Genomic DNA, 27,381 nt, shown 5'->3' with positions numbered 1-27,381 from the left:
GAAGCTCTGTCACTTCAAGTCAGGAACCAACAAATCTACTTTCAGAGAGATGCTGTTTAAATCCAATTTCACTTTGTTCTTTAAAGTGTTTTACTGCAGAATCATATGACCCACTTGCATTAAGTGTCACTTAGTGCAAGTTTAACCTTGCTGATTTGTCTTTTTGATTACAGCCTAATGTGCAAGGCCAGACCTGTGACACTTGCAAAGCCGGTTACTTCTACCTAAGTGCAGAGGGCAGAGAAGGATGCCTGCCATGTTTCTGTATGGGAGTGACGCAGCAATGCAGCAGTTCCTCGTACTATAGAAAACTGGTGAGTTTTATATTAACCATTCAATCTTTGGCAACCTGTGTATGAACAGTAACTTAGTCATTGCCTAAAGAAAATTATCTGCAACTTTTTGAATTCCTCACTCTCTCTGCTGCTCTATTTAAGTTACATGACCATTAAGCAGCCATGGATCAAATTGATAACGACAAACATTAAAGAAAGGGGAAGTAAGGGAATCAACAGAATGGACCCTTACACAGGCATGTGGCAGATGACATTGGTGGGAAGAATGTAGAGAGACGATATAAAATAATGGGTACAATTCTGAGGAGGGTGCAGGAGCAATGGAGCCTGGGGTACATGTGCACAAATCATTGCGGGTGACAGGAGACGTTGAGAGCGCAGGTAATAAAGCATCCAGCATCTTGGCTTTTATGAATAGCGGTTTAGAGTAGAAAAGTAAAGAGGTTATGCTAAACTTGTACAGAGCACAGGTTCAGCTGCAACTGGAATATTGCGTCCAGTTCTGGGCACTGACTTTAGGAAATGTGTGAAGTTACTGAAAAGAGTGCAGAAAAGATTCACAAAAATGAAATGAAATTAAATGAAAATGAAATGAAAATCGCTTATTTTCACAAGTAGATTTCAGATGAAGTTACTGTGAAAAGCCCCTAGTCGCCACATTCCGACGCCTGTTCAGGGAGGCTGGTACGGGAATTGAACCTGCGCTGCTGGCCTGCCTTGGTCTGCTTTAAAAGCCAACTATTTAGCCCAGTGCTAAACCAGGCCCTGGATGGTCTAAACCCAGAATGGTTCCAGGGATGAAGAATTTCAGTTAAGTAGATAGATTGGAGACGTTGGAAGTGTTCTCCTTAGAGAAGAGAAGGTTGAGAGGGGATTTGGTAGAGGTGTTGAAAATCATTAGGGGTCTGGATAGAGTAGATCAATTCAATTCATAAAATCATAGAATCGTATGGTGAAAAACCTTTCCCGTTGATGGGAGGATTGAGAACAAGAGGGCAGAGATTTGAAAACATTGGCAAAAGAAGCACTGCAGACATGAGGAGAAACCTTTTTTACAGCACAAATGGTTAGGATCTGGAATATGCTGCCTGAAGAGTGTGGTGGAGGCAGGTTCAACTGAGGCATTTAAGGGAGAATTGGATTATTATTGGAAAAGAAAGAATGTGCAGAGTTCCCGGGAAAAGGTGAGGTAATGACACCAGGTAAATCGATCCTTTAGAGAGCCAGTGCCAGTGCAGATATGATGGGTGAATGGCCTCCTGTCCTGTAACCATTCTGCTGCAAGTGATTTTTCAGTGGCATTTGTATATCATGGTTGTTGTGTAGGTTTCCTGGTTTGGAGGATACTTTAAGGCCTTTCTGATCAGGTACCTTTTTTCTAAGCTGTTAAACAAACCACCTTTCATTCTGTTCACTTTCATAGGTTGCAAGTCCGTTTGTTCCACCAAACAACTTCCAGAACTTCTCGCTGGTGAACCGCCAGCGCACCACTCGCATCACCTCGGGATTCACGGTGACGGTGAGAGACAGGCAGCCACAGCTCTCGTTTGGACGGTTTGGGGAACACACACAGGAATCCTACTACTGGCAGCTTCCAGAGGCATTTCAGGGAGACAAGGTACAGCTCCGGACTCTCGATCTAAATCCTTTGAACCCTATACTTTGAAGGTTTACGAACCTTTTGCTCCAACTCAAGCAGGACTTGGCCATGCTCAAGGAGATGTTTCCTACTAGTAATCAAGAATGTTTATTTCGGATAAAATTTTCTACCATGCTCCTATCGCAATAATGTTTTGATATTTATAGTTCAAGACTTTGGAGGTTGTTCATTGTCTGTTTTGAGACTTTTCTTGACGGCAGACGGAGCAAGCAGGAACTGGTTTGATTACAGTGGAGTGGGGACCCATTGCGAGGTTATTCAGGAACTCCTGATACCATGAGCAGCAGGGCCTCATTGCCGTCCTGCAGCCTGTCATCTATCCGACAGGCTGATCAGTGGGCGGGAAGGAGCACTAACCACTGGAGGCCGCAGGAAGGGGGATAATCCCTGCCAATTGGTAGGAATGGAGGCCAGCCTTTGAGCTGAGAGGCTTGGTAACCAGGCTGTGACTGGAGGCAGAAGTTTTCCTTGAGCAGCCAGGGTGAACACTCCTGCTCCACCAGGCGCACAAGGAATGGTGGAAAAGACACTTAACTTGTGAAGCCCTCAGCCCCCACATTCCATTCACTACCGAATTTCCCAACCCTAAGAAAACAATACATGCTGCAGTGAATTTTAAATGGGAGGTCCTTATTACACTGTGGTCACCCCATTTTAATTATGTTCATGAGTGTCACTCAGATGTCCCAATATCCGCCATGTGAAGCTTGCTGATATGTTGATGTCTTGACGGCAATTTACCTTTAACACAAACACCTGCCTGATGTGGGGGAGTTAATATTGAGGGCAGTACCATAATGTGAACAGTGGATATATTGTTTACATTTAGAAGTGAACCTAATATCCAATGAGTTCACAGTCTTATGTGATCGGTGTAGTCACAGGACTGTTCAATTTCATCCAAATTGTGCAGCTAAGTACAGTACACCCATGGAATGGAATATTTGTCTGTGTGATCCAGTACATTCAGTGTGCAAGCCTCCCGTCTCTATAGTCACAGCACTAGTTTGAGGGTTAACCATCGACCTCAGAAATTCTGACATAAGACCACAAGCTGAAAATCTAGATTTGAATTCTGAGCCATATTAAAAGCTTTGATCTATTTTCAATCAAAAACTGCCAAATTCCAAAGATTAGGTTCTGCCGGTAATTGAATTCTTTTTTCTTTCCTCTGTAAAATTGATCTGCCAAGCACCGCACCTCAAGGTGTCATTAACAGACTTTGATATGTGTGGAACTAGCAGTGACTGAAGTTTAACCCAGGGTCATATAAATGTATGTGGAATGCACATTAATTCGGCCTTACGCCTGTATATGGAAAAGATAATACTGCTATTTCAAAGCAGTTATTGGTGCCTGTAGACTGACTGCTGGGACTGGCAGTACAAACGTGTGGCAAATGTAGAAATGTTTTGAGCCAAGGGCTTAGTCAGTTGGACAAAATTAGAAGAGGTAGAGTGGATCTGCTAATAAATTTTCTCAGCAAAACAAATTAAAATAATATGGAGTCAGTCTGAACACGCGGATCTTACAGTCGCATTCATTAACTCTTAACCACAACTGTGAAGGTTCAGGGATTTCTTCCATTCACTTTTACTTTATGTTCCTAAGGTAAAATGCACTTTGGTCTGTTGTTTTTTAATTTTCTCTGTCTGACGTAGTGTTCACTGCTCTGTACCAGTTCACCTCTTACTGTTATTTATTCCCTTTCTTCAGAGGGAGCAATTCTTTGCCCGTATTAGGCGTGGACACAAGGTAGCGTTTGTATTGGGCCGGCTGTAATGGCCTTCTCATGTTTTGACTGCTATGTTTGTCTGCTTGGTCTCAGCTTTGTGCTGTTAGCTTCCAGTCATGAAACCGTGCCTTGTTTTGCAAAGTCGCTGAAGTGAAATTGTACCTTGAGGTCAGACGGCAGAGTCCTGGAATGAAACGACGCCCCTATTTTCTCCAACCGGTTTAGGTGGTCAGATGCCGAGCAAATGTCGTCTGATCTTGATCCAGCTTCCTTGGCAGTGTTTCCTACGGCAGGCAGACTGAGGGCAGATTGCCCTGCCTTTCCTCTCAGCTCTGAATGGTTATCAAAGGGAGAACAGGAAAGAAGACCGGAAAATTATCGTAGTTTAAAGTAAACACAAACGTGCGATAAACATATATTTCTCCCAAAGAGAGAAAGCTCAGATTTTCACCTCCAGATCAAGAAATGAGCAAGGACTGTACAATATCGTTTAATGTTTCTTTGAAGGACAGTATTGCTAATAAAAGAGACATACTGTCAAAACTTTTCACCTTGCACACATCGGGACAGATGCAAGAATGCCAAATTTTAAAGGGCTCAACAATTTATACTGCAAGAAAGAAAGGATGCTGAATGGTTGGCAAGTCTCAGGCAAAAGAAACAACATCTAGGTATTACGGCCATTTACATTTTCCAACCAATTGCCGACCTTTTCTCATGCAACATAAATTGTCACTTCTTTGAAATTTGGCGTTCTTGCGCCTGTTCTGATTAATGCCAGATGAAAATCTTCGGCGGCATGTCTCTTCTTCAGCAATACTCTCAAGTTTAATGTTTGTTATATTGTCAACACTACAAACAAGGGAGAACAATGTATCTCTCCAAAATCTTGTAGCTATTGATGAATATGGAACCACCACCAGGTAAACTTCTCACCATTTCAGCTTAATCCATTTAGTTTGTGGTCAACTCCTTTATTATGACTGTGAAAAAAAACAATAAGAAATCCTGTGCCTCACTCACCCCCTTATTCCTTTCTTTCTCCCATTCTATTTTAAGCCCTTTTCTCTGTTTTTCTTTCTTTTACTTTAACAATAGTCTCCACTCACTTTAATCCTCTTCTGTTGTTTAGTTTTAAGCTTCGAAAACCTTGTAACTCGCCTTCCATCACCTTCTCTACATCTCCCACCCATTCACCACCTTGTAGCTTGAAGTAACTTTGTAGCTTAAAGCAATTTTCCTGACCACCAGGAGCATAGATTCAGTAACGATTGACCAGTGGAAGTGGCCAGACCAACACTTGTCTTGAAAATTGCTTCCAAACAGGGAAATAGTGCCCCTGAGCCCAGTTGAGAGCCGCCCACAATTCGCAGAATAGTGCACTGTGCACAATTTCAGAATCTAACTTATTTTTCATCCTTCACCCATCAAATCTTTTACTTTTTTCTGATGCCTAGGAACAAGATCCTGGTATCCTGGTCCATATTTATTCCTCAGCCAGCATCATTAGGAGCATTTACACAGCAGCTTTAACATAAGTCGTCTCAAGGCAATTTGTGTTGGCATCAGGAAACGTTTGACAATGAGCCGCAGGAGGAGGTATTAGGATGGGTGACTGAAAGCTTGGTCATGGAGATGGGGGTCAAGAAACATCTTGAAAAGAAGAGGGAGGCAGAGAAGTTGAGGGAGGGAAGGCAAGTCCGCAAATTGTGGGGACAGGGGAAATTTGAGCTGCTAAAAAAGCCAGAATTGTGGGGATGCAAAGAGCTCAGATCGTCATGGGACTGGCAGAGGACACCGGTAGGAGCGAGACCTGCAGGGGATTAGAACACGAGGGTGATCATTTTAAATCTGAGGCAGTGCTGGACCAGGAGGTAACTTGAGTACAAGGATAGTGTTTGAATGAGACTGGGTGTGAGTGAGGATATGGTTAGCTGGGACATAACGTTTTGGATGAGCTCACGGTGATCAAGCGGAAGATTGGTGACTGGCCTGGGGAGCGTTGGAAATAGTCGAACCCAAGTATAACAAAGCCATGAATGACGGTTTTGGAAGTAGATGAGCTAAGGTGGGCATGGAGTCGACGCTTTTCCACAGATGGAATTGTGTGGTGTTGCTGCAAAGGATGTGCCATCAGAGGTTCAGCCAAGGGTCATATAATGAAGCGAGTTTGCAAACAGTCTGGTTCAGCCTCAGAGGGTGATCAGTGCGAGAGATGAAACCTGCAGCTTGGGAAGGAGGTTTGTAGAGAGGACCAAATCCGGTTGCTGTAGTCTTTCTGTTTTAAAGTTGGGACATTTAATCTCTGCTCATCTAATGCTAGATGCCTGAAAAATAGTCTGACAAATGATAGGCAATAGAGAGGGTAGAGTGGTGGTAAAGCAATAATGTTGTAATCGTTATCTCATTGCTGCTTGTGTGAGCTTGTGAGATGCACTTTGGCTGCCATATTTTCTGCATAACAACGGTGACCACATTTCAAAAGTTCTTTATTGAGACATCCTGAGTTCATGATGGGTGCTGTGCAAATGCCAGCCTTTTCTTTGATATTCCTGTCATGATATGCACTCATGCATATAATGAGATACAGACAGGCAGTGACAGACACCCAGTACAGCCAATCAACACACAGGACAGAACACAACCAATCACCAGACAGAACACTAGAAGGTGGTCTCCCACTACAAAACACGTGAGGCATCAGCACTCCGCTCTTTCCACTGGTGACAACTGCAGTGACAGTCAGGGTGTATATATCAGTTAGCACCTTCTATACGTGGCTCAGAGCTAGTCTGGTCTAGTTAGTTATAGTTAGCACACTTAGAGTAGCCGAGTGTCAACCCACAGCCAGCTGTGTGCACTGTTACAGAAGTTCAATAAATTGTATTGAACCAATGTCTAAGTTTGGTGTCTGCTTTCCAGTACAACTGCATCCAGTTGCAGTCCGTGTTACCCCATGGTGAATAACACGACAATTCCCACAACCTTCTTGAGCTTGTCTTTCTCAGTGGTAGAGGGAGATGTTTCTGAAGTGAAATTTTCTCTGTTTTACTGCACTGCCTCAGTTACTTCAGTGGCAATTGCGCTAATACAGATTTGCAAATTGTTGTATTCTTTCTAAGCTGCTCTTTCCCCCTTTTTTAATTTAATTTTTTAATAAATTTAGAGTGCCCAATTCATTTTCCCCAATTAAGCAGCAATTTAAAGTGGCCAATCCACCTACCCTACACATCTTTGGGTTGTGGGGGTGAAACCCACGCAAACACAGAGAGAATGTGCAAACTCCACATGGGTAGTGACCCAGAGACAGGATCGAACCTGGGGCCTTGGCACTATGAGGCAGCAGTGCTGAGCACTGTGCCACCGTGCTGCCCATTCTTTCCTCTTTTTGAACACTTGAATTAGGAGCAGGAGTAGGCCATCTCGAGCTTACTCCGCCATTCATTGAGATCATGGCTGATCAGTTTGCGTTTCGAGTTCCACATTCCCATCGCACCCCCCCTCCCCACCTCCGATAACCTTTGATTGCCTTGCCTAACAACAGTTTATCTCTCTCCGCCTTAAAACTATTCAGTGACCCCCCCAGCCTCCACCGCCTTCTGAGGCAGGGAGTTCCTCTGAGAGAAAATATTTCTCCTCGTCTCTGTTCTAAAAGAGTGACCTCTATTTTTAAAACAGCGCCCTCTAGTTCTGGACTCACCCACAAGAGGAAACATCCTTTCCACGTCCACCTTGTCCAGATCTTATATACTTCAATCTTATGCATTTCAGTATGTACCCCAACCACCCACCCCACCGCCGCCAGCTCAATGTATTAATACTAAATGTATTAAAATAACTGAATGTTAATTGTTCCCTTTAAAGATATTGGGTGGGATTCTCCCCTTCTGACGGCAGAGTGTTGACGCCGTCATAAGAACTGGAGAGTTTAATCACGGCGTCATCGGACTGCTAAGTGTAGTGATCCTCTGCCTTACCGGAGGCCAGCACTGCACTGGAGCGACCCACACTGCTCCAGCTGCCGATACCGGCGTCAAATGGACGCCGCAGGTCTGCGTATGCGCACACGCACGGTAGCTTCCTTCTCCACGCCGGCCCCAATGTAACATGGCGTAGGGCTACAGGGGCCGGTGCGGAGTAAAGGAGGCCCCCACCAGGAGAGGCCGGCCCGCCAATCACTAGGCCCCGATTGTGGGCCAGGCCACGGTGGAGGCCGCCCCTGACAGGATAGAGGGCGAGGTCCTTCTGAATAAGACCAGTTGTGAACGACGCCAGCAGGACTCAGTCTTTTTTGGCGTTCACTCGGCCCTTCCTGGGTGGAGAATCGGGCTGTGCGCCGACCACGCCGGCGCCAATTCTCCGGTAACCGAATCCCGCCCATTATATACATGCAGAATAGAAAATCTTCATCTGCTAAATTAACAAAATGCATGGGCTTCACAATGTCAGCTAGTCTGTCACATGGGTCATGTTTCTTTATAACTGAACCTCAGAAGAGATTGACACAAATCTGACTGTACTGGCATAAAACGTGGAACTCACTCCCTCTTAAAGGCCTAGATGCTGAGTCAGTTGAGACTATGAGTGTGATAGATTATTTTTTTTGTTGGTGTGAGAATATTGTGGGATTTGCAGCAGAGCCTGTTAAATAGATTGGAAGTGCAGATCAACCATAATTTTAATTGAGTGTTGGAACAGGCTTGAGGGGCTGACCTCCTCCTGTGTTTGAACAATGCACTCCGGGCCAGGGGTGGGGGGGCACTCGGGAAGTGGGAAGATTAATTTTAATCCAAAATCAGAGTAAGCCATTTGGTATAATAAATGGAAATTAGCATCCACTGTGCATCTGGAATAGTTCCAAGTGGTCAGTAATTTTTAGTTAGAAAGATGTTGGCATCTTCATTGACACGTATGAAAGCAGTTTTTTAAAATATTTCTATTAACATTCAGCATGCGTTGATATTGTTTGACAGACGATGTTTCATGTTAAATCAAAGCCGCTGTATTTTTGACCTGCAATGATTTGATGTACTCACCTTGGCAAACCACAGCAACATAACCAAACCGTAATTTCAGAACCTGCCAGAGTTTGCTTACGTGGTTGTTTCTTGTTTGTACTGATGTTGGGTTAGCTGGAGCACCTTGCTGAGCAGGAGGAAGAGTTTGTATGTTCTAACTAACATACAAAATTACATTCATTAGAAAGACCCGTCTTTGACTGAGGACCAGCTGAGGAAGGATGCAGCCATCTGGGAACTCTTAGGCTCCTCTCCATCACTTCCGAGGGTCAAGCGATCCTCAAAGGTAGCAATGAAACTGCATGAGTACAGTGTTCAGCATGACTCTTGGTGACTACGGATAGTACAAACTACAGATAGAGTAGATTTAACCAGTCCATTGATCTAGTTCACAAGGTTATTTCATAATTATTTTATTTCTCCCTCCCCACTGCAAATAAGAAGTCTTACAACACCAGGTTAAAGTCCAACAGGTTTGTTTCAAACCATTAGCTTTCGGAGCCCTGCTCCTTCCTCAGGTGAATGGAGAGGTAGGTTCCAGAAACATACATATAGACAAAGTCAAAGATGCAAGACGATACTTCGAATGCGAGCATTTGCAGGTAATTAAGTCTTTACAGATCCAGAGTGACGGGTACCCCAGGTTAAAGATGTGTGAATTCTCTCAAGCCAGGACAGTTGGTAGGATTTTGCAAGCCCAGGCCAGATGGTGGGGGGGGGTGAATGTAATGCGACATGAATCCAATGCCCCGGTTGAGGCCATACTCATGCGTGGGGAACTTGGCTATAAGTTTCTGGTTGGCGATTCTGTGTTGTCGTGTGTCCTGAAGGCTGCCTTGGAGAACGCTTACCCGAGATCTTTGGTACAATCTTCGAGACAGTTCACACCTATTTAACCTGGGTTACCCCTCTCTCTGGATCTGTAAAGACTTAATTACCTGAAAATGCTCGCATTCAAAGTATCATCTTGCATCTTTGACTTTGTCTGTATATATGTTTCTGGAACCTACTTCTCCACTCACTTGAGGAAGGAGCAGTACTCTGAAAGCCAGTAATTTGAAACAAACCTGTTGGACTTTAACCTAATGTTGTAAGACTTCTTACTGTGCTCAGCCCAGTCCAACGCCGGCATCTCCACATCATCACTGCAAATAAGTTCAGCAAAAGTAATAAAACAGTGTACAGTCTATTATTCCAATTGTCTTTGCTGACTTTGCATGTGTGCTGTGAATGACGCACGGGGTTTACATTGGGCTATACGTTGCAGATCAGCATTACTGACTTTGTTAAAAACAAATTCTCCTAATCTTTCCTGTGGTTCTTTGTTGATTACTTAAATCCACTGGGTACTGGCCTCTTCTGCCAGTGGAAATATTTCCTCCCTGTTTGCTTGAACATCTCTGTTAGTTCCTCCCACGACCTCTTCTGCTTCAAGACTGACAATCCCAGTCTCTCCACGTGACTGCTCTCTCTCACCCCTGGCAGTTGGCTGTGTTGTCTGTGAATGGTCATCATCTGCAGTCATGCTCCAGGCATTGTTCAAATACTGATCAAGTCAGAACATAATTGGACCCATAGCATCACGTTGATCCGTCATGATTGGATCTCAAAGTGAGCCAGGGGAAAGGGTAGATTAGCAAACTGGTAACCCTCTTAATTGTTCTTACAGCATGTTTTGGTGGGTTTTTTTGAATGGTATTTTGGTCTTAACACTGTGATTTAACATCTGGGATGGTAATCCTTCAAAGGACAGCAGTGAAAATTGGGATACTGTTGTGTGATTTGCATGGATTTGGACACTGCATGGCCGTTCAAAAGAGGAAGAAAGTTTACAGAACAATTTTGAAAGCAAAGTGCACAATGACCTTTAGGGAAGGAAACCTGCTGTCCTTTAGTGGTCTGGCCTGGATCTGACCCCAGACTCTCAGCAATGTGGTTGACTCTTAACTGCCCCCTGAAATGGACTAACAAGTTACAGGGTTACAATGGGCAACAAATGCTGGCATTCACAGTAATGCCTACATACCATGAAAGAATAAAGCAACTGTCCTTGCTGTACTGTGTTTTCATGTGTTTTTATTATTTGGTAAGTGGGACGCATGTAACTGGATTGCAGTGGTGTTTTTTATTCGATGCAAGTACTCTTGATGGATGACTTGTTCCTACTTCCTTGTAGTCTGTGCCAGATTTGGAAAAGCAGAAGCGAATAGATGATGAGATATGGGCAATTATAACTGGCTTTACCGCTGAGCACAAACCACCCATTCGCACCCCACCCGTTGGCGGGAATCTGTCCAATGCATCCTATCCGCTATCTCGACTGGCCGCAACAAGGCCTGCTGGACCACCCGCTCCCTCTTCCTCTCGCAATACGTCATCTCATTCCGCACGCTCATCTTTCTCTTCAAGATCTGCTAAGCCCCGCTCTCCTCTCCCCTCATCTCTACATTCCCCTCCCGGCTACTACAAACAGGTACGGAAATCTTGCTTCAGTGGCGAATAGAATCATCCACTTGCACCTGTAGGATTAGCAAAAAGTCAAAGCATAGTTTTCTATTTAGTAATATGCCAAAGTATGTCATTGCAAGCTGCGGATAAGGGAATCCCTGTTTGCCAGCTATCTTCATCAGCAATGTCGAGCATTCAATTAACGACTGTTACAGGTGGTGAATGGTTCCAGTTAACTGTGACCTTAGCTTGCTGGACACGGTAAAATTGGATTTTAAGTTGTCAGTTGGCAAAGTATGTTGATAGATCATGTGGTGCTCTGCAGTGGTGGGATATGATATTGTGTCAATTCCTCAACTTCTGAGGTCACCAGTAGAAGAAAGAAGACTGAGGGGGAAAGTGAGTCGATGTAAACTGGAATAGAAACAGAAAATGCTGAAGACACTCAGCACGTCAGCCATGAAGAAATACAGTCAACGTTTCAAGTTGGTAGCCTTTTGTCAGAAATGGAAACGTAACAGATTTTAAACAGAGTGGTTAAGGACCGGAATGCACCGCACCCCCTGTGAGTGTGACGCAGGCAGATTCCATCGAGGCATTCAAAAGGAAATTGAACTGGCATCTGGAAGGGAAGAATGGGCAGGATGACTGGGCGGAAATGGGAGAATAGCACTAGGTGAGTTGCTAATTGGATGAGCTGGCAGAGATACAATGGACCGAATGGCCTCCTGCGCTGTAACAGTTGTGAAACTCTGTGAGGTACAGCAGCAGCAAAAGGGGAAAATGTGGAAAGGGCAAAATGGAAGGTCTGTGATAGGATGGAGGGAGGAGAGATTAAACGGCAGAAGGGATAATAGAGCAAGGCAAAATGGGATGGTAATGGGGAAAGTAAAGACATGAAAGATGGATGTAGATGAGCTGCAAATGGCAATAGCATAATTATCAGTAGCTCACCACTGTTGAGACTGACCAAGGGTAGAGGTCTGATTTTGCAAAAGCTTGATGACTTGAAACTTTGAATTGAAATGCTGTAATTAGCCTTGGGAGTGGAAAATGTTAATCATGTTGCCTGGTATGAGGACGGCAAGTTGGCGCAGTGGTTAGCACTGCTGCCTCAAGGCACCGAGGACCCGGGTTCGATCCCGGCCCTGGGTCTCTGTCCGTGCAGAGTTTGCATATTCTCGTGTCTGCTTGGGTCTCAGCCCCGCAACCCAAAGATGTGCAAGTTAGGTGGATTGGCCATGCTAAATTGCATCTTAGTTGGAATTTTTGTTCTTTTAAATGTTACCAAGTATGTGTGTGCAGTGTGCTGTAGGACTAAGGTCTGCTAGGGGAGGGGTAAGTGGCTCGGTCAGTTTCTGTCCCGAATGGAAAATGTGCAATTGTTGAAAGGATTAGATTTCCATCTGAACTTGTGTGACTAGTTGGGCCAGCACACTCACTGGGAAAGCTGGTATAAGCATACTCCCAGCCGAGACATGATAGAGAAGAAAGTTTAAAATAAAAGGTCAGTAGTGTTATTCTCCATTTTTCTTTAATGTGAGGGCTTGCATTATTTTTGAAACCGATGCCATTCTAAATTGATGAAATTCGGTGTTGATTTTCTCTGCCCACAAATACAGGTGAGGACCATTCCTCAGGCTCCCTCACTGCAAGCTCAGGAATCAACAAACCTAATTTCATCCCCTGTGTCAGGCCCAAGGCCTGGAGGCTTCGAAAAGGTAGCCAAGAGTCAAGTTATGCATGGAATATTCTAGTATCTCCATGCATGTCTAAGTTGTGAATGGCTTCACGAATGTCAAGACTTTGCACAAAGGTCCCAGTCTGCCAAGGAGCTCATCACATTGCCTGCGTTTGCAAATGTCGTTATTCGCCGTGCCAACTGGTTGAAGATAACTTTAAAAAAGCAACAAAGCAGCATGTTTCTGTTCAAAAAAAGTAGAAAATAGCTGAGATTACAAAACATAGATCGTTCTGCATGAGATTTTAACATAGTCAGAAACGGCCTGCTGGGTATGGTTATCAATGTTGTATTTGTGTTGAGTTTTAGTTAGAACTAAAACTGCATATGTATGGTTTTATTGTGATTGGTTCAGAAGTGCATGTTTGGATTTGAGTGTCCTGATACCGAGTGTCATTGGTAAATTATTAAAAGGGGAATCTCGTTAGTCACCAGAAGGGATTTTGCACCCCCACCCCCTCCCTTCCGGCAGTGGAGGTAGCTGGCCATCAGCTGCCAACAGGATCTTCCGGTCATGCTAAAGTCTACTGCATTTTGTGTGGCTTGCCTGTCCAGCTGCCAGTGAACCCACTGCGGGGCGATGCTTTTGGCAGGACCAAATAATCCCACCCATCGTGTTCGGGCAACACTCTTGAGAGGGGACTTGAGACACATTCCTCATCTACTAAAAGTTCTGCGAATAAGCGATGTTCCACTGATCCAATGTCTCTTCCAGGACTACCCATTGGATGTAACATCAGCTTCTGGGTGGGCCTGCCATAATGTGATGGCATCTTTAAATTGGATGTGGCCACTCTGTGGCGGAGTAATGCCAGGCATCACCTTTTCCACTCATTGCCATAACCATGCTGAATGTTAGTCATGTTGGTGCAATTGGAATCCAGCGTTGGCTTGGCTGGCAGGAGGGCATTTAGATTGTTAGTCCCCTGAAGGAATGCATCATTGGACGATGATTTCGGTTACAGAAAGTTTCCTTTTTAGCAAGGAGGTCAAACAGAGCCAGGAAATGTAACAGGTTGTCTCGCTCCCTGTTTTTAAATAAAATACTTCACAAAAACAAATAGACTACCTATCCAGGAGCCCCACCAGCCAATGGGGCCTGCGACATCCATGCCCAGCATCACGCCTCCCCTTCATAGTGAGCTCCCCACCGCAAGTGGGAATTCTGTTGGAAACCTGCCAAACCTAAAAGAACGAGCTTGCCCCTGGCAAGTTTGCCAGATTTGCATTGAGATTCCGCCAATGGAAAATCCTGGCCAGAAGTTCCAATCTCTGATGTGGAAAGTGATGGGGAACTCTGTTTCTAGATTTCTACGTGATGAAGATATAAAGAGATGTTGCAGGAAAATGGTGCTGAAGTAGAAGACCACCGCGATCTTTTTTTAAAAAATAATTCTTATTCAAATTTTCACATTTTCACAAAAAAGAAAACAATAACAATAACCGTTCTGCCATGAGATCTAGGAATGGTTGCAATCTCCTGAAAAACCCCTGCACTGACCCCCTTAGGGCAAATTTCACCCTCTCCAATTTAATAAATCCCGCCATATCGTTGACCCAGGCCTCCACGCTTGGGCACCGCGATCTTATTGAATGGCAGAGTCGAATGGCCTGCTCCTCCTATTTCCTATGTTCTATTATTTTTCAGCTTTATTATAGATTGTCTGTACCTTCCATTTTCCAAGTGGCAGAAATGTTCCTCCTTTTGGTTCATATTTACTGTACTTTCAAATAAGTAGCTAGATTTCAGAAGGCCGGGAAGTTGCAGATCGATGAAAAGCTTTTTGAAATGGAGGCGTAATCAAAAAAGTAAAATGAAGCATTTTTCCGAGTGACCTTTCCCCACCCATGAACTTAGGGGTGGTCTCCATTCAGAGGAAGTACAGGTTTTAGACCAGGCAGAAAAATGTCTTCTACCCACTGATACCCGCATAAGAAACTTGATGGCAGCTGACTTTATATTTATGAAACAGACTGTCTATTCCCTGAACTCTTAAAGACTTCATTTGTAACATCTTGAAATGAAAGTTGCCATGGTCCCCGAGGATCATGGGTTGCTCGCCCCTTTGAGGGGGAGAGCTGGCTGGTGGTGATTTAGCCTGAGGGTCACCAGGCTAAGAAAGTGAGGCCTTCATGGATAACCTCAGCTGGTACAGGAATTGAACCAGGGCAGTTGGCGTCACTCCGCATTGCAAATCCAGGCTAAACCAGCATCACTGTAACATCATATAGGTGTCATGATGCAAGAATGGGTTCTTCCTTTGCAACATCTGATCATCAAAGCATCTAAAATCCGAATGAACAACTGGAAAACAAACAATCGGAAATTTTCCAGTGCTTTGAGGGGAGAAATTGTAAGCTTGTGGCCGACTAAAGTTCCAGCACTCCCAACTTGCTGTTCCCTCTGTCTTAGATTTAGCTAACCTGCACCTTGGCTCTCTAGGCTTATGTAGGTGAGCTGCTCTTTTCTATATCAGGCACAGAGAAAGCTCTCTCTAGTTAGACTTGGAGAGCCTCGAGAGTGTCACTGGGTTCCTGTACATGTCTGACAGTCACCACACTAAACAAAAGGTGTAAAACGGTATGTTAATTTTGTAACAAAAACAGAAAATGTCAGCAATAATAAACAGGTCAAGCAGCATTGTGGAGTTGGGAGCAGGGGAGAAATAAATGTCAGTATTTCAGGTCCATGATCTTTCATCGAAACTGCATTTCTCACCTTTAAATTGGCTTCTGCTTAATTCATTTTGCTCAGTCATGTGGATTTTGCTCAGAGTACAGTACTTCTGACACACTGTTAGGATTTGGTACCTTTACAAAGGCCCAGCGCATTCTAATCATACCACAAAATTCTGTAGTGAAAGCAAACCTGTTTGTATTTTATCAGCAGAGGATTGAGGGAAGGGGGTGCGAGGGGTGTCTCTGCTTCCTGAGGCACTCCTAAGGAAGGGATGTCCTTGAATGTGCCTTTGATTTCTTCTGTCTGTATACTTTCTCTGTTCATCCTGTGACTGCTTCTTTTTCCTATCCTAGTATTCTCTGCTTTACAAGGGCTTCAGCCTCCTACCTGAAAGCAATTACTATTGGCAGCTACCTCACCAGTACCTGGGGAACAAGGTAACCTGTACTGAATTAGAAACCAAATCTTTGCCCAATTGTAGTTTGGATAATAAATCCAATTTATGTGTGTGTTTCATAATATGACAATGCCTTTGCATGTAATTTTGAAGAAAGATTCACTGGTTTGACCCATGCTCTTGTGGTTCGGCGGAGAAAGTGTTGAAAGCCTCTGGGCTGGATTCTTCATGAAATGAAATGAAAATCGCTTATTGTCACAAGTAGGCTTCAAATGAAGTTACTGTGAAAAGCCCCTAGTCGCCACATTCCGGCGCCTGTTCGGGGAGGCTGGTACGGGAATTGAACCGTGCTGCTGGCCTGCCTTGGTCTGCTTTCAAAGCCAGCGATTTAACCCTGTGCTAAACCAGCCCCTGCAGCTGTTCAGTGAACCATCTGTTCACTGCACCGGGATTCTCCAGTCCCACTATAGGGAACGGACGATTTGGCTAAGTGCCAAATTCTCTGTCCTCGCTAGCAACGGTAGAAGGGCGGACTTGCAACGGAGAATCACGTTGTGTTGCCTGACGTAGAAGAGGATTACTGGCCTAACCATCTGATGAAAGGTGACCAGTTGGGGATGAATGGAATGACACAGAAACATTATCATTCCATTGTAGAAGATTAAAAGTGGGGAGTTCCAGAATGATAAGTTTGCATTTAGTTATATTGATTTGCAATGTCAGGACATCAAAATAAATATCCACTAACTAACCTTGATCCATCCTTCTTCCAGCTCAACAGCCTCAGTCCTGGAATGTATCTTTCCCAGCACCCAGGCAGGTCTGCTCTCACAATGACAACAATTGCTAGTTAACGGATAAATGAAACTGATCCAGCTCCACCATCTGTGGGATTCCTGTCTTGTTCCAACTCCTCCTCCTTCCCACACCTAGTCCTCTTCTACTCTGTGCTTGGCTGCTCCACTGCGCTCCTATATCCTGGACTCATTGCGAGTAGCATCACAGGGGATCTATGAATAATGGCACCTTCAACCAAAGTACTGGGACTTTATAATTTAATACTTTTAAAAATGTAGTGAATAAAGTGTTAATTTTGATAAATGTTTTGCCTCCTACAGTATTTCAGCAGTTTATAAAATCGATCGTTTTTATTTCTCTAGGTATCTATACTCTGTCATGGTGTCTGACCATTAAATTCAAGGTGGTGTTGGTGGTTCTGTCCATGCTCCTGGTTAAGGAGTGGTGTTAATCAACATTTTGCATCAGTGTGAAGCATTCCTGTCAGTATTTCTTTGTTCTTTTGCACAGGTGACTTCCTATGGTGGACTCCTTCGATACACACTCTCTTACGATGCTGGGTTTCGGGGTTCCAGAGTACCAGATGCCGACGTGCAGATCATTGTAAGTGACTGCAGTTGTCCAGCTCACAAACTTGAGTCTGTAAAAATGAAGATAGCCATTTAGTGAAATGTTGATCTTGGATATCCACCATGTACCTTTCTGGGAAGACCAAAGTTGTGGGTGTGGTATTGATTTGAGAGAATAAGTAGCCGTAAAAACAAGCACTAATCTCTGGAACCAGTGAGTATCCCATGCATCTGCTCTGCTGATCATGTGGACTCCATATTTTTTCAAGCTGGTTTACACTGGGATGGAGAGAGCTTCTTGCTGATGGAGTACATGTTCATCACTATGCCTAATTCATTCAGAAGATGTGGGTCATGACTTCTGAACCGTTGTCAGGGAAACGCACCGTTCACTCGGTCCTTCCAAAATGGTGGCTGTTGAAGGCACTTTTCCTCCTTTGAATAATGCTGCTTTGCAACTTTTCATCATATACTTTACTCTTTGGGTCCTATCTTTGTTTATTGGGTGGAGTTGTCCTTTGGTTTGTAAATTCCAAACTTTTTTGGGGTTTTTGCAAGTTTGTTTCCATATTCTGACTTTGAAGGAGCTCACAGGTGTTGAGGGATAGGTATTGATGGGTACCTATTGCATCATGTAGCGTTTGTCCATTATAGCGACTTGCCATGACTCGTGTGTACGTTCAGGCTTTCAATTATTGTTAAATGTGTGCCGGACTGGGAAATGGGGATCTATGAGGTGCAGTGAAGAAGTTGTGACTTGTGAACAAGTAGTTAATTTAGAACAGGTTGGCAGGCAGCACCACGTGACTCAGAATCTTGGGCCATCTATCCAATGCATTGTAGTCTTACCTTACCTTACTCAATTTCTTGAACTGTGAAGCCTTTTTATGTACCTGTGTCCAGGTAGAGTACGTAACATTCAGCCTGGTCAGAACCTGCTGTAAGGCAGAATGCACGGCTGTGTAACGCAAAGTCTCAGAGTAGACATCCCTCCCTATGCAGTAGTACATCCAATTTGCCAACCTTCAAAGCGGACTGGGCAAGGTTCACATCATTCATCCACGAGAAAATGTTTTGTGTCCCTGTTGCCTTTCCTTCCACTTCTTTCATTTAATCTCCTTCTGTCTCCCACTGCCTTTGACAAAGGCTGGCAAGTATTTAAAATTAACTTTGTAGCGCTATAAAAGGTGACATTATGTTTTTCCACTATTGCAGCTACTTGGTTTTATCATAGAATAGAATCCCTACAGTACAGAAGGAGGCCATTTGGCCCATCGTGTCTGCGCCAACCCTTGGAAAGAGCACCCTACCTCGGCCCACACCCCCAACGTATGCCCGTAACCCCACCTAACGTTTTTGGTGCCAAGGAGCAATTTGGCATGACAACCCACCTAATCTGCACATCTTTGATGCGCTGACCCTTTTAATTTGAGTTGCCGTTGGATAATATACGATCCTCATTAAACTGGCTCCTTGCACCAAATCACAGCTGTGTCAGTATCAATCAGTAATTATACCAGTGAGCTGTTTTCACAAAAATGTGCGCAATTGGCTCATTAGGTCGGTTTTGCCACAGACATCGGGCTGACTATCCTGAACTTAATAGAAAGCTTAAAATTAGCGCTTGTGTCACCTGTGTCGCATCATTACTGAAGTTGCCTCGGCTTAATTTGGCAATTGAAATGTGCGCGCACTCCGAAGAAAGCCTGGTTTACCTGCATATTTACCTGCCATTATTGTTCTGCATACAGTCCAGAGAGATCGTTCCATTCATGAAAAAACATAGGACATACATAAATGCACAATGTAAATACATAGACTCAGTAGAGAAGATGTGTGCAGAGATCAGTTCCAGTCCGTCAGAGGGTCATTCAGGAGTCTGATAACAGCGGGGAAGAAGCTGTTTTTGAACCTGTTAGTGCGTGCTCTCAGACTTTTGTAGAATCTTCCTCCCCTGCCTTGTGGAAATCCTTTTCTCAAATAATTTATCCCTAAATCCTCACATTATTCAACCTATCCGAAGCTTAAAATTGGTTCTGTGGATTTGATAAAGGTGTTTAAAATCATGAAAGGTTTTGATGGAGCAAATAGAGAGAGACTAGCTGCAGTAGCTGACTGGTCGATAACCTGAGTGGACAGAATTAAAGTGATCAGCAAAAGAACTAGAGCTGAAGTGAGAAAAAGTTTTGTTTTAATGCAGCATGTACTGCTTGCCAGGGTGGTGGGTGCAAATTCAGGAGCTGCCTTCCAAGAAGATTTGGAAACATACGTGATGGGGAAAGGACTTCAGGAATATGGGGAAAGAGCAGTCGCCCTTCAAAAGAGTAAGCACAGAATTGGTCGACTGAATAGCCCCCTTCAGTGCTATGATTCCATGGCACATTTCTTAAATTTAAGTTAGATGTTTTGAAGATCTTTGAAGAGCCCACCCTGAAACTTCAGAAGTTTTATTTTTGGGCCTCTGAAGTGTGTGAGCACTCCAGCAGGAACACGGTGAGAACCCTCCTGATCCAGTGGTGGGTAACTTTTATTAAAAGTATAAAAGGAATCGTTGTTTTTGCGGGAACAATCATTACATTGGACTTTCTCCATGCTTAACAGTGTACAGACCTATTGATTGTTCACCTGAAAATGTTTTTGCTTGCGTGATCTTTCAGGGCAACGACATCACCTTGGTGACCTACCATCATCACCAGCTGCAGCCGAGAGAGATGAAGTCCTTTGAGGTCATGCTCAAGGAGGTAAAGGGTTAAGTTTTGCATGTTCTGTTTCATCATTCATCCTCTAAATACTTTGAGCAGTGGTAAAGTCAGGTCCATGAGTGTCTTGGAGACGAGTTGCTAAGTTACTCCACAGGAGTTGTTCTCGGGGCGAAAGTGCTCGGCGTGATCCCCATTTTAGTCATTCCTTACAGTGAATTTGGATCCATAGATGGAGGTCGATTAGCTCTGTTGATGAGACAACTGGAGTGTGATGCATAATGATGCCAATGATGTGGGTTCAATCTCCACACTGGTTGAAGCAGTTTGTGGAGATCTGTCTCCTTGCCTTGCCCCAGACTTGATGCAAAGTGGTGCCCCTCAAGCTATATAAACCATGTGTCTCTCTCTTTTAAAGAGAGATGTCTGAGTGTCTCATGGACTATGGCCAATACCATAGGTACTCAAACTTTCTGCCGTGGCAAGAAAGGAAGGGGTACACCTTCACTACAAATATGTACCATAAAATGCATCAGCATTTGAAATGGAAATATTTGGCAATTTTAGGTGTTTTTTTTCTTGCAGAAAATATAGTAATATAATTTTTTTAAATATATGATATCTTGTTGTAATTGGAAAATATCTTTTGCATCTGTGTTTACCAAAGAGGCAGATGGTGTCAGAGTGATAGAGGAGGAAACTCTGTCACTTGTCGAGTTCCAAATTGATGAGGAGGAAATGTTGGATTAATTGTCTGTCAGTACTTAAAAGTTGACAATGCACTGAGACCAATGAGATGCATCCGAGGATATTGAAGGAAGTGAGAGGGGAATTTCTCACTGGCCATATTTTTTCAGTCTACCTTGGACTCTGGTGAAGTGCCAGAGGACTGGAGAACTGCACACATTAGACCCTTGTTCAAAAGAGCCTGTAAGGATAAGCCCAGCAATTACAGACCAGTCCATTTAACTTTAACGGTGGAGAAACTTCTGGAAACAATTGTTTGGGATAGAATTAGTGGGTTGATTAGAAAGAGCCAACATTAATTTCTAAATGGGGAAATCGTGTTTAACTAATTTGTTGTTGTTTTTGAGGAGGTAACAGAGAGGGCCAGTGAGGGTAGTGTTGTTGATGTGGACTTTCAAAAGGCATTCAGTACAGTGCTTTGCAAAAGACTTGTGGGAAAAGTTGTAGCTCATGGAATAAAAAGAACAGTACCAATGTGGATATAAAATTAGCTGAATAATAGAAAGCCAAGTTTACTGGGTATTTTTCGGACTGGAAGGAAGGTTTGTCGAGGATTTCCCTGGCATCAATATGGGGATCCTTGCTCTTCCTGATATATATTAATGATCTCGATCTTGGTGTGCAGGAGACAATTTCAAAGTTGGCGAATGACACAAAGCTTGGAAATATTGAAAGGAGGACACTGTAGAACCTCAAAGGGACAAAGACATGTTGGTGGAGTGGGCAGATAGAAGGCAGATGAAATTCAATGTGGAGAAGTTTGAGGTGATGCATTTTGGTAGGAAGAACATGGACAGACAATATTTCTTAAGGTACAGAGGGACCTGGGTGCATATATCCATAGATCATTGAAGGTGGCAGGACAATTGGAGAGAGCTGTTAATAAAACATAATGTATTCTGGGCTTTATTAATAGGGACATAGAGTACAAAAGCTAAGACGGTATTGCTGAACTGGCACAAGACACTAGTTAGACTTCAGCTGGAATATTGTGTACCGTTTGTGCGCTATACTGTAGGGGGGATGTGAACCCATTGGAGAGAGTGCAGGAGAGGTTTACAAAAATGGTTCCAGGGATGAGAAACTTCAGTTATGGGGATAGATTGCAGAGGTTGGAACTGTGTTCCTTGGAGTGAAGAAGTCTGAGTGGAGATTTGGTAAAGATGTTCAAAATCATGACAGAGCTGGACAGAGTAGACAGGGAGAAACTGTTCCAGTCCTTTAAAAGGATCGAAAACAGGAGGGCACAGATTGAAATTGATTCGCAGAAGAAGCAAATCTGATATGTGAGAAAAATCTTTTCACACAATGAGCGGTTTGGATCTGGAATAAATGCTTGGAAGTGTGGTGGAGGCAGGTTCAATCAAGGCATTCAAGAAGGCATTAGATGATTATGTGCAGGGGTATGGGGAAAAGGCAGGGGGATGGCACCTAGTTGTGATGCTCATTCGGAGAGCAGGTGCAGGCACGATTGGCCAAATGGCCTCCTGCACCATAACAATTCTGTGACATGATAAGCTCTGTACAACTACAATAAGCAAATTTATTCATGGTGAGTCCAGCAGTGCGAATAGTGATTAATACAATGAGTACAGCAGCGAAAATAATAACATTGATTAAGGCAGTTATAAAAACTTCTAACCATTTTTTATGCGATGGTATCTTTTATGTACATTTAAATATTTAAAGTGTAACATGTCATTGGAGCGATGGCATCTCTGACTGAGCAGAGCTCCTTCATAATGGAGTTGTGATATTTCCTTGAATGTGCTACTGGGAGACACCAACAATACAATATTGGTTCACATTTACCTTTATACAAAAATGATTCGCAAATCATGAACAGGGACCACTCTGTATAAATTATTTTAGTTTGAATGTAGTGCTGGTTTTCCTTTAAAGCTATACATAATCTGGCAAAGGAAAGAATATAGTGTAAATTTATTATTGTACATCTTTAAGAACTAGTTAAAACCTGGTTGAAACATTTCATCCGGTTTTAAATAAATTCATATATAGATTAGGGGCAGGGAATAGCCATTCGGTCCCTCAAGGCTGCTCCGCCAGTCAATAAGATTAAGGCTGAACAGATTGTGGCCTCAATTCCACATCCCACCTAATCCCAATACCCGCTGACTCCCTTATAATCAAGGGAGGTTTGCAGATCTCCAAGCAACTGCCAAAAAAACAGGTGCAATTTATATTTGGGGCTCAATTTAGTTGCAAACGCTCAACTTAATCTTCTATGTTTGCCTGGTAACTGAGTAAATAATGTAAGCATTGTCAAGCACTATGTCTTCTGAACATTTAAAATGGCTAATGTTAGTTTTCCAATCACCTTTTTAACTGAATCTTTGCTTTGGTGCCCGGGTTTAGGCACGAACAATTTGATGTGAGCTGAATTTTAATTTTAGTTGTCAGTGGGTGTGGGATTTTTTGCTCAGGACCATTTGGTGGGAGTCAGCAAAATGAGAAACTTTTCTTCTCTTTCAGCAATTCTGGAAGCGCCCTGATGGTCAGCAAGCCACCCGGGAACATCTCCTGATGGTCCTCGCTGACTTAGACGAAGTCCTCATCCGTGCCACCTACTCGACTGACATGATCTCTGCCAGCCTCTCCGATGTGAGCATGGAGATAGCAGTGCCATTCTATACCAACCTGGCGCAGGCACTGCAAGTGGAAGAATGTCGTTGCCCTCCGGCATACCACGGTTTGTCCTGCCAGGTAACTACAGCAAAACTTCCCTGGCTGAATTTGATCTCCATTGAATCTGTAACTTGTAAGGTCAAAAACAGCAAATTGTATCCACGATGCACCTCTACAACAGTTTAGAAAGAAGGTCTCGAGGCATTTCACAGGAAAGTTCTTGAGCAAGTTTAACACTAAAGTACATCGGGAGAAATTCGGAGAAATGTCGAAAAGCTTGGTCAAAGGGGAAGGCTTTAAGGAACATTAGAGGTTTAGCAGGAAATTCCAGAGCCAAGGGCCTTGGCACCGGAAGGCATGGCTGCCAGTGGTAGATTAAAGTTGGAGATGCACAAGAAGCTAGAATTAGAGGAGCGAAGAGATCTTTGACTGTAGGACTGGAGGATATTATAGAGTTTGGAGAAGCAAAAGCCATGGAAGGACTGAACATGTAGATAAGGTCCACACACTATGTCCTCTTAACATATCTTTCATAGAATCACTACAGTGCAGAAGAAGGCCACCTGGCCCATCAAGTCTGCACGTACCCTCTGGAAAAAGTACCCAACCGAGGCCCACTCCCTTGCCCAATCCCCACAACCCCATAACTCCACCATCCCTGGACACCTAAGGGGCAATTGATCATGGCCTGTCTAACCTGCTCATCTTTGGTCTTAAATTTTACTTCTTAAATTTTTCTCTCACAAACACAATTTGTAATGTATGTGATCAGTTGAAGTGATATATTCTGTATAATGATCCATTCTGTAATTGAAGCAATGGGACATCGGAGCATCCACTGATGACAGAAGTAAGTTTTAAAAGTGGGATGTCTGGCACAGTGATCAAAGCCTGATGCCCCCATCCCTGCCTGCCACTGCTATGCTGGGTGTGCTACAAGAAGAGGCAGGCCTCCGAGCATCCTTGGTCATCTGTGAATAACTCCAGGTGATGAGGTTTATTGTAGCCAAATCCGACCCATTTTTCACTTCGAATGCATGCCTGTACACCTATAATAGGTGTTACTATAGGAGCTGCTATTGCTGTGGAAGTACAATGTCATCCTCTGACTCTGTAGATGACAGACTGCACCCAGGATGTGTGGCACTTCTGGATTGAGCATGCCTGTTGTGGCTGTGGCCATTAATCCGTAAGTGGCAGTCCATTCTGCAGCTGCCACAGCTGAATAGGATTAGCCCGAGGTAGACTGATGATCTTTCCTTCCAGCAGGCGATCTCTTTTCTGAGATCTAGTCATTTTTATGACCTCTGATTTTTCTACATTTTTCTGCCTGATAGTCTCCAGGCACTCCAGTCAATGGTCAGCAGCAACAATACCCAGTCCATCTGCAGATTACTGTAGATGTCAATGTAGAAATTAACCTCTCAAACTTCAAAATCCTGCCAAAAAAGACTGTCCACTTGTATGCCAAGTATAAAAGTGAACACCGGTGTGGGTGATAACCATCTTTGTCAATTGCCACGTGGGGTTTCCTCTGCGTCAGCATCTTTTCAACTCCAGCTCATTCTTGTATCACAATCCATATCACCTGCTTGGTCCCTTGCACTCAGTTATAAGATGCCGGTACATAAACCATACATTTATAGGATGAAAAATTGAGGCTCATTGGTGAAGTCAAAACTAAGACACACAAACTTCCCTTGTTGAGAGAGTTTATTGACTTTGTTCAGCATTAATACTCCTCACATACACCCAGTGTCCCAGCTATCTCCTAGTTCTATGTGTTCAAATATCTGCCACCAGTTTCCCTAAACAATGTAATTGACATTAACAAATATTTACTATGTAAATTGATAAGACACTGGCATTTGGTGCCAAGAAATTTGTGTCATCTTATACAGGTCAATTTATATACCGTGATCTAAGGTATTTATATAATTCAGCACTTGTGTAAAGGCATAAAGTAAAATAAATGAAGTGTTGCAGATGAGAAATCAGGATTTTTTAATGTAGCTAGTTATTATGATTGAGAAGGCACTGTTGGAAAGTGTGGTGGAAGCAGTCTCCGTAAATTTCAAAAGGAAATCGGTAAATACTAGAAAAGAGCAACTTCCTGGCTATGGGGGAAAAGAAGCTAAAAATTGGACTAATCAATAGTTCTTTCAAAACGTCGATGGGCTTCCTGTGCTATAAGATTCTATAAACCAGTTCAAGACTCCTGTGCATTGGCCTCTACAAGACCTTTGAGTTCTGAACATTGATGTGAATGTTGATTTTGACCCAGGGCTGCCATTTTTGTAACCCAGGCAAAGATGCATCAATGGGTTCGCAAGAAATGTGCACCGTAATTTCAGAGCTTTTGATTTCTCTGGCTTCGTACAGTTAAAGTGAACCCTAGGTAGGCAATTGAATAAAGGACGATATGTTCAATCTCTTTCTACATTGTCCTGTTTCTCTCCTAGGACTGTGCTCCTGGTTACACAAGGACTGGAGGAGGCCTCTATCTCGGAGACTGCAAATTGTGTGAATGTAATGGGCACTCCACGTCCTGTCACCCAGAGAATGGCCTTTGCTCGGTATGTATTTTGACTACTTATTTCAGTATACTAGGAATTTAGCAAAGAATGAGCTGTATCTAGATGGCTCCCTTCCATAATAACCTTCAGAAATCCCTGCCTCACGTTTGCAGGGAATTGTCAACAAGTAAGTTTTCAGTTTAAAGAGGCCTTTTACAGATCACATGACTAAGTGATTGGAATATGAAAGATAGCCTATTCACAGTTGTGTTTTGGTACCTGCACCACATTCACTCTTAAGTGTTAATTCTTTTTGGGAGGGCCAAGGGGAATCCAGCACGAGTTTGTAGAGTCAAACAGAAATTAACTTAATTTACAACAATATGTACACAGTACGAGCAGTTCACACTGTGCCGGTACCGCACTGGCCAGCTCTATTTATACAGCTGCACTGCCAACTCTTGCCCGGCTCCCCTCATGGGGGAGCTCATATGCCCTGCCCCTACCAGAAGTGGCCCATTTTAATTTGTCCTTGAGTTTGTATCCTTTATTATATTGATTGGATTGGATCTTAAAATACCAGGGCCAGCATTTATTGTCCATCCCTAATTGCCCTTGAGAAGGTGGTGGGTGAGCTGCCTGCTTGAATCGCTGCAGTCAGTGTGGTGAAGGTCCACCCACAGTGCTGATGATGAAAGTTGGTCAGTCCATACTTTCAACGCAGCACAATCTCGAGTTACACACTCTAAACCCTGGCGCTTTATGATTGTGTCTGATCAGCCATAATGCCAAGTCGGGACATGAAATCACATTCAGGCCATTCAGCCTCTGCCAGCACTTTGAGAGTTAATCTCATTCCACTGCTCTTTCCAGAGCCCTATAAATGTTTCCTTTTCAAGCATTCTGCCAATTCCCTTCTGAAAGTTACTGTGGGGTAACCAATTGACCCCAGCCAATAGGATCCGGGCAGGTTATAACAATTCTGCAAAGTGTTTTTCCTGTCAATGAGCATTGAGGCTCCCTAGTAGCTCTGCTGGTTAAGCTAGTCCACCGCTTAGCCTGCAGACCAAACAAGTTCTGAATATGATTCCCCAGCTTGTAGTGGTCAAAGCTGGTGAGGTGTTGCAAGTGGTAATATTCCCATTACTGACAGACACTGGCTAGACTCACACTTGCTGAATTGCCACTTAACTAAAGTATTGAAGATGGCCTTGTTAAATACTTAAATAGTGGTCTGCAAAATTTTATGAGGTTTTGATAGAGTAGATAAGGAGAAACTGTTTCATTGGAAGGAGGTTCAGTAACCTCAGGCCATTGATTTAAGAGAATTGGCGAAAGAGCCAGAGGTGGACTTAGGGTTACTTGTTGGTGGACCTAACTTGTTGTTTTACATGGCAAGTTCTAATCTTGAACGTGCTGCCTGAAAGGGGG

General features: G+C 43.5%; 1 protein-coding gene across 2 annotated transcripts in view; it reads left to right on the top strand.

Annotated features, from left to right (window-relative positions):
- Positions 1–27,381, top strand: part of hspg2 (heparan sulfate proteoglycan 2) — a 571,937-nt gene that overhangs the window by 324,542 nt on the left and 220,014 nt on the right. Inside the window, exons 32-42 of one of the 2 annotated variants that reach the window (XM_038821731.1) lie at positions 174–314; positions 1,720–1,914; positions 3,673–3,711; positions 8,894–8,995; positions 10,886–11,182; positions 12,780–12,878; positions 15,932–16,015; positions 17,284–17,376; positions 20,000–20,083; positions 23,282–23,512; positions 25,897–26,010. In XM_038821731.1, coding sequence (XP_038677659.1) covers positions 174–314; positions 1,720–1,914; positions 3,673–3,711; positions 8,894–8,995; positions 10,886–11,182; positions 12,780–12,878; positions 15,932–16,015; positions 17,284–17,376; positions 20,000–20,083; positions 23,282–23,512; positions 25,897–26,010 — 1,479 coding nt within the window. The remainder of the gene's footprint in view (positions 1–173; positions 315–1,719; positions 1,915–3,672; positions 3,712–8,893; positions 8,996–10,885; positions 11,183–12,779; positions 12,879–15,931; positions 16,016–17,283; positions 17,377–19,999; positions 20,084–23,281; positions 23,513–25,896; positions 26,011–27,381) is intronic. The other variant, XM_038821732.1, reaches the window with a different exon arrangement.

This window comes from Scyliorhinus canicula, chromosome 16, assembly GCF_902713615.1.
Source record: "Scyliorhinus canicula chromosome 16, sScyCan1.1, whole genome shotgun sequence".
Lineage (NCBI taxonomy): Eukaryota > Metazoa > Chordata > Chondrichthyes > Carcharhiniformes > Scyliorhinidae > Scyliorhinus > Scyliorhinus canicula.
Note: the sequence above shows the minus strand (reverse complement) of the source record. Positions and strands in the feature narration are given on the sequence as shown.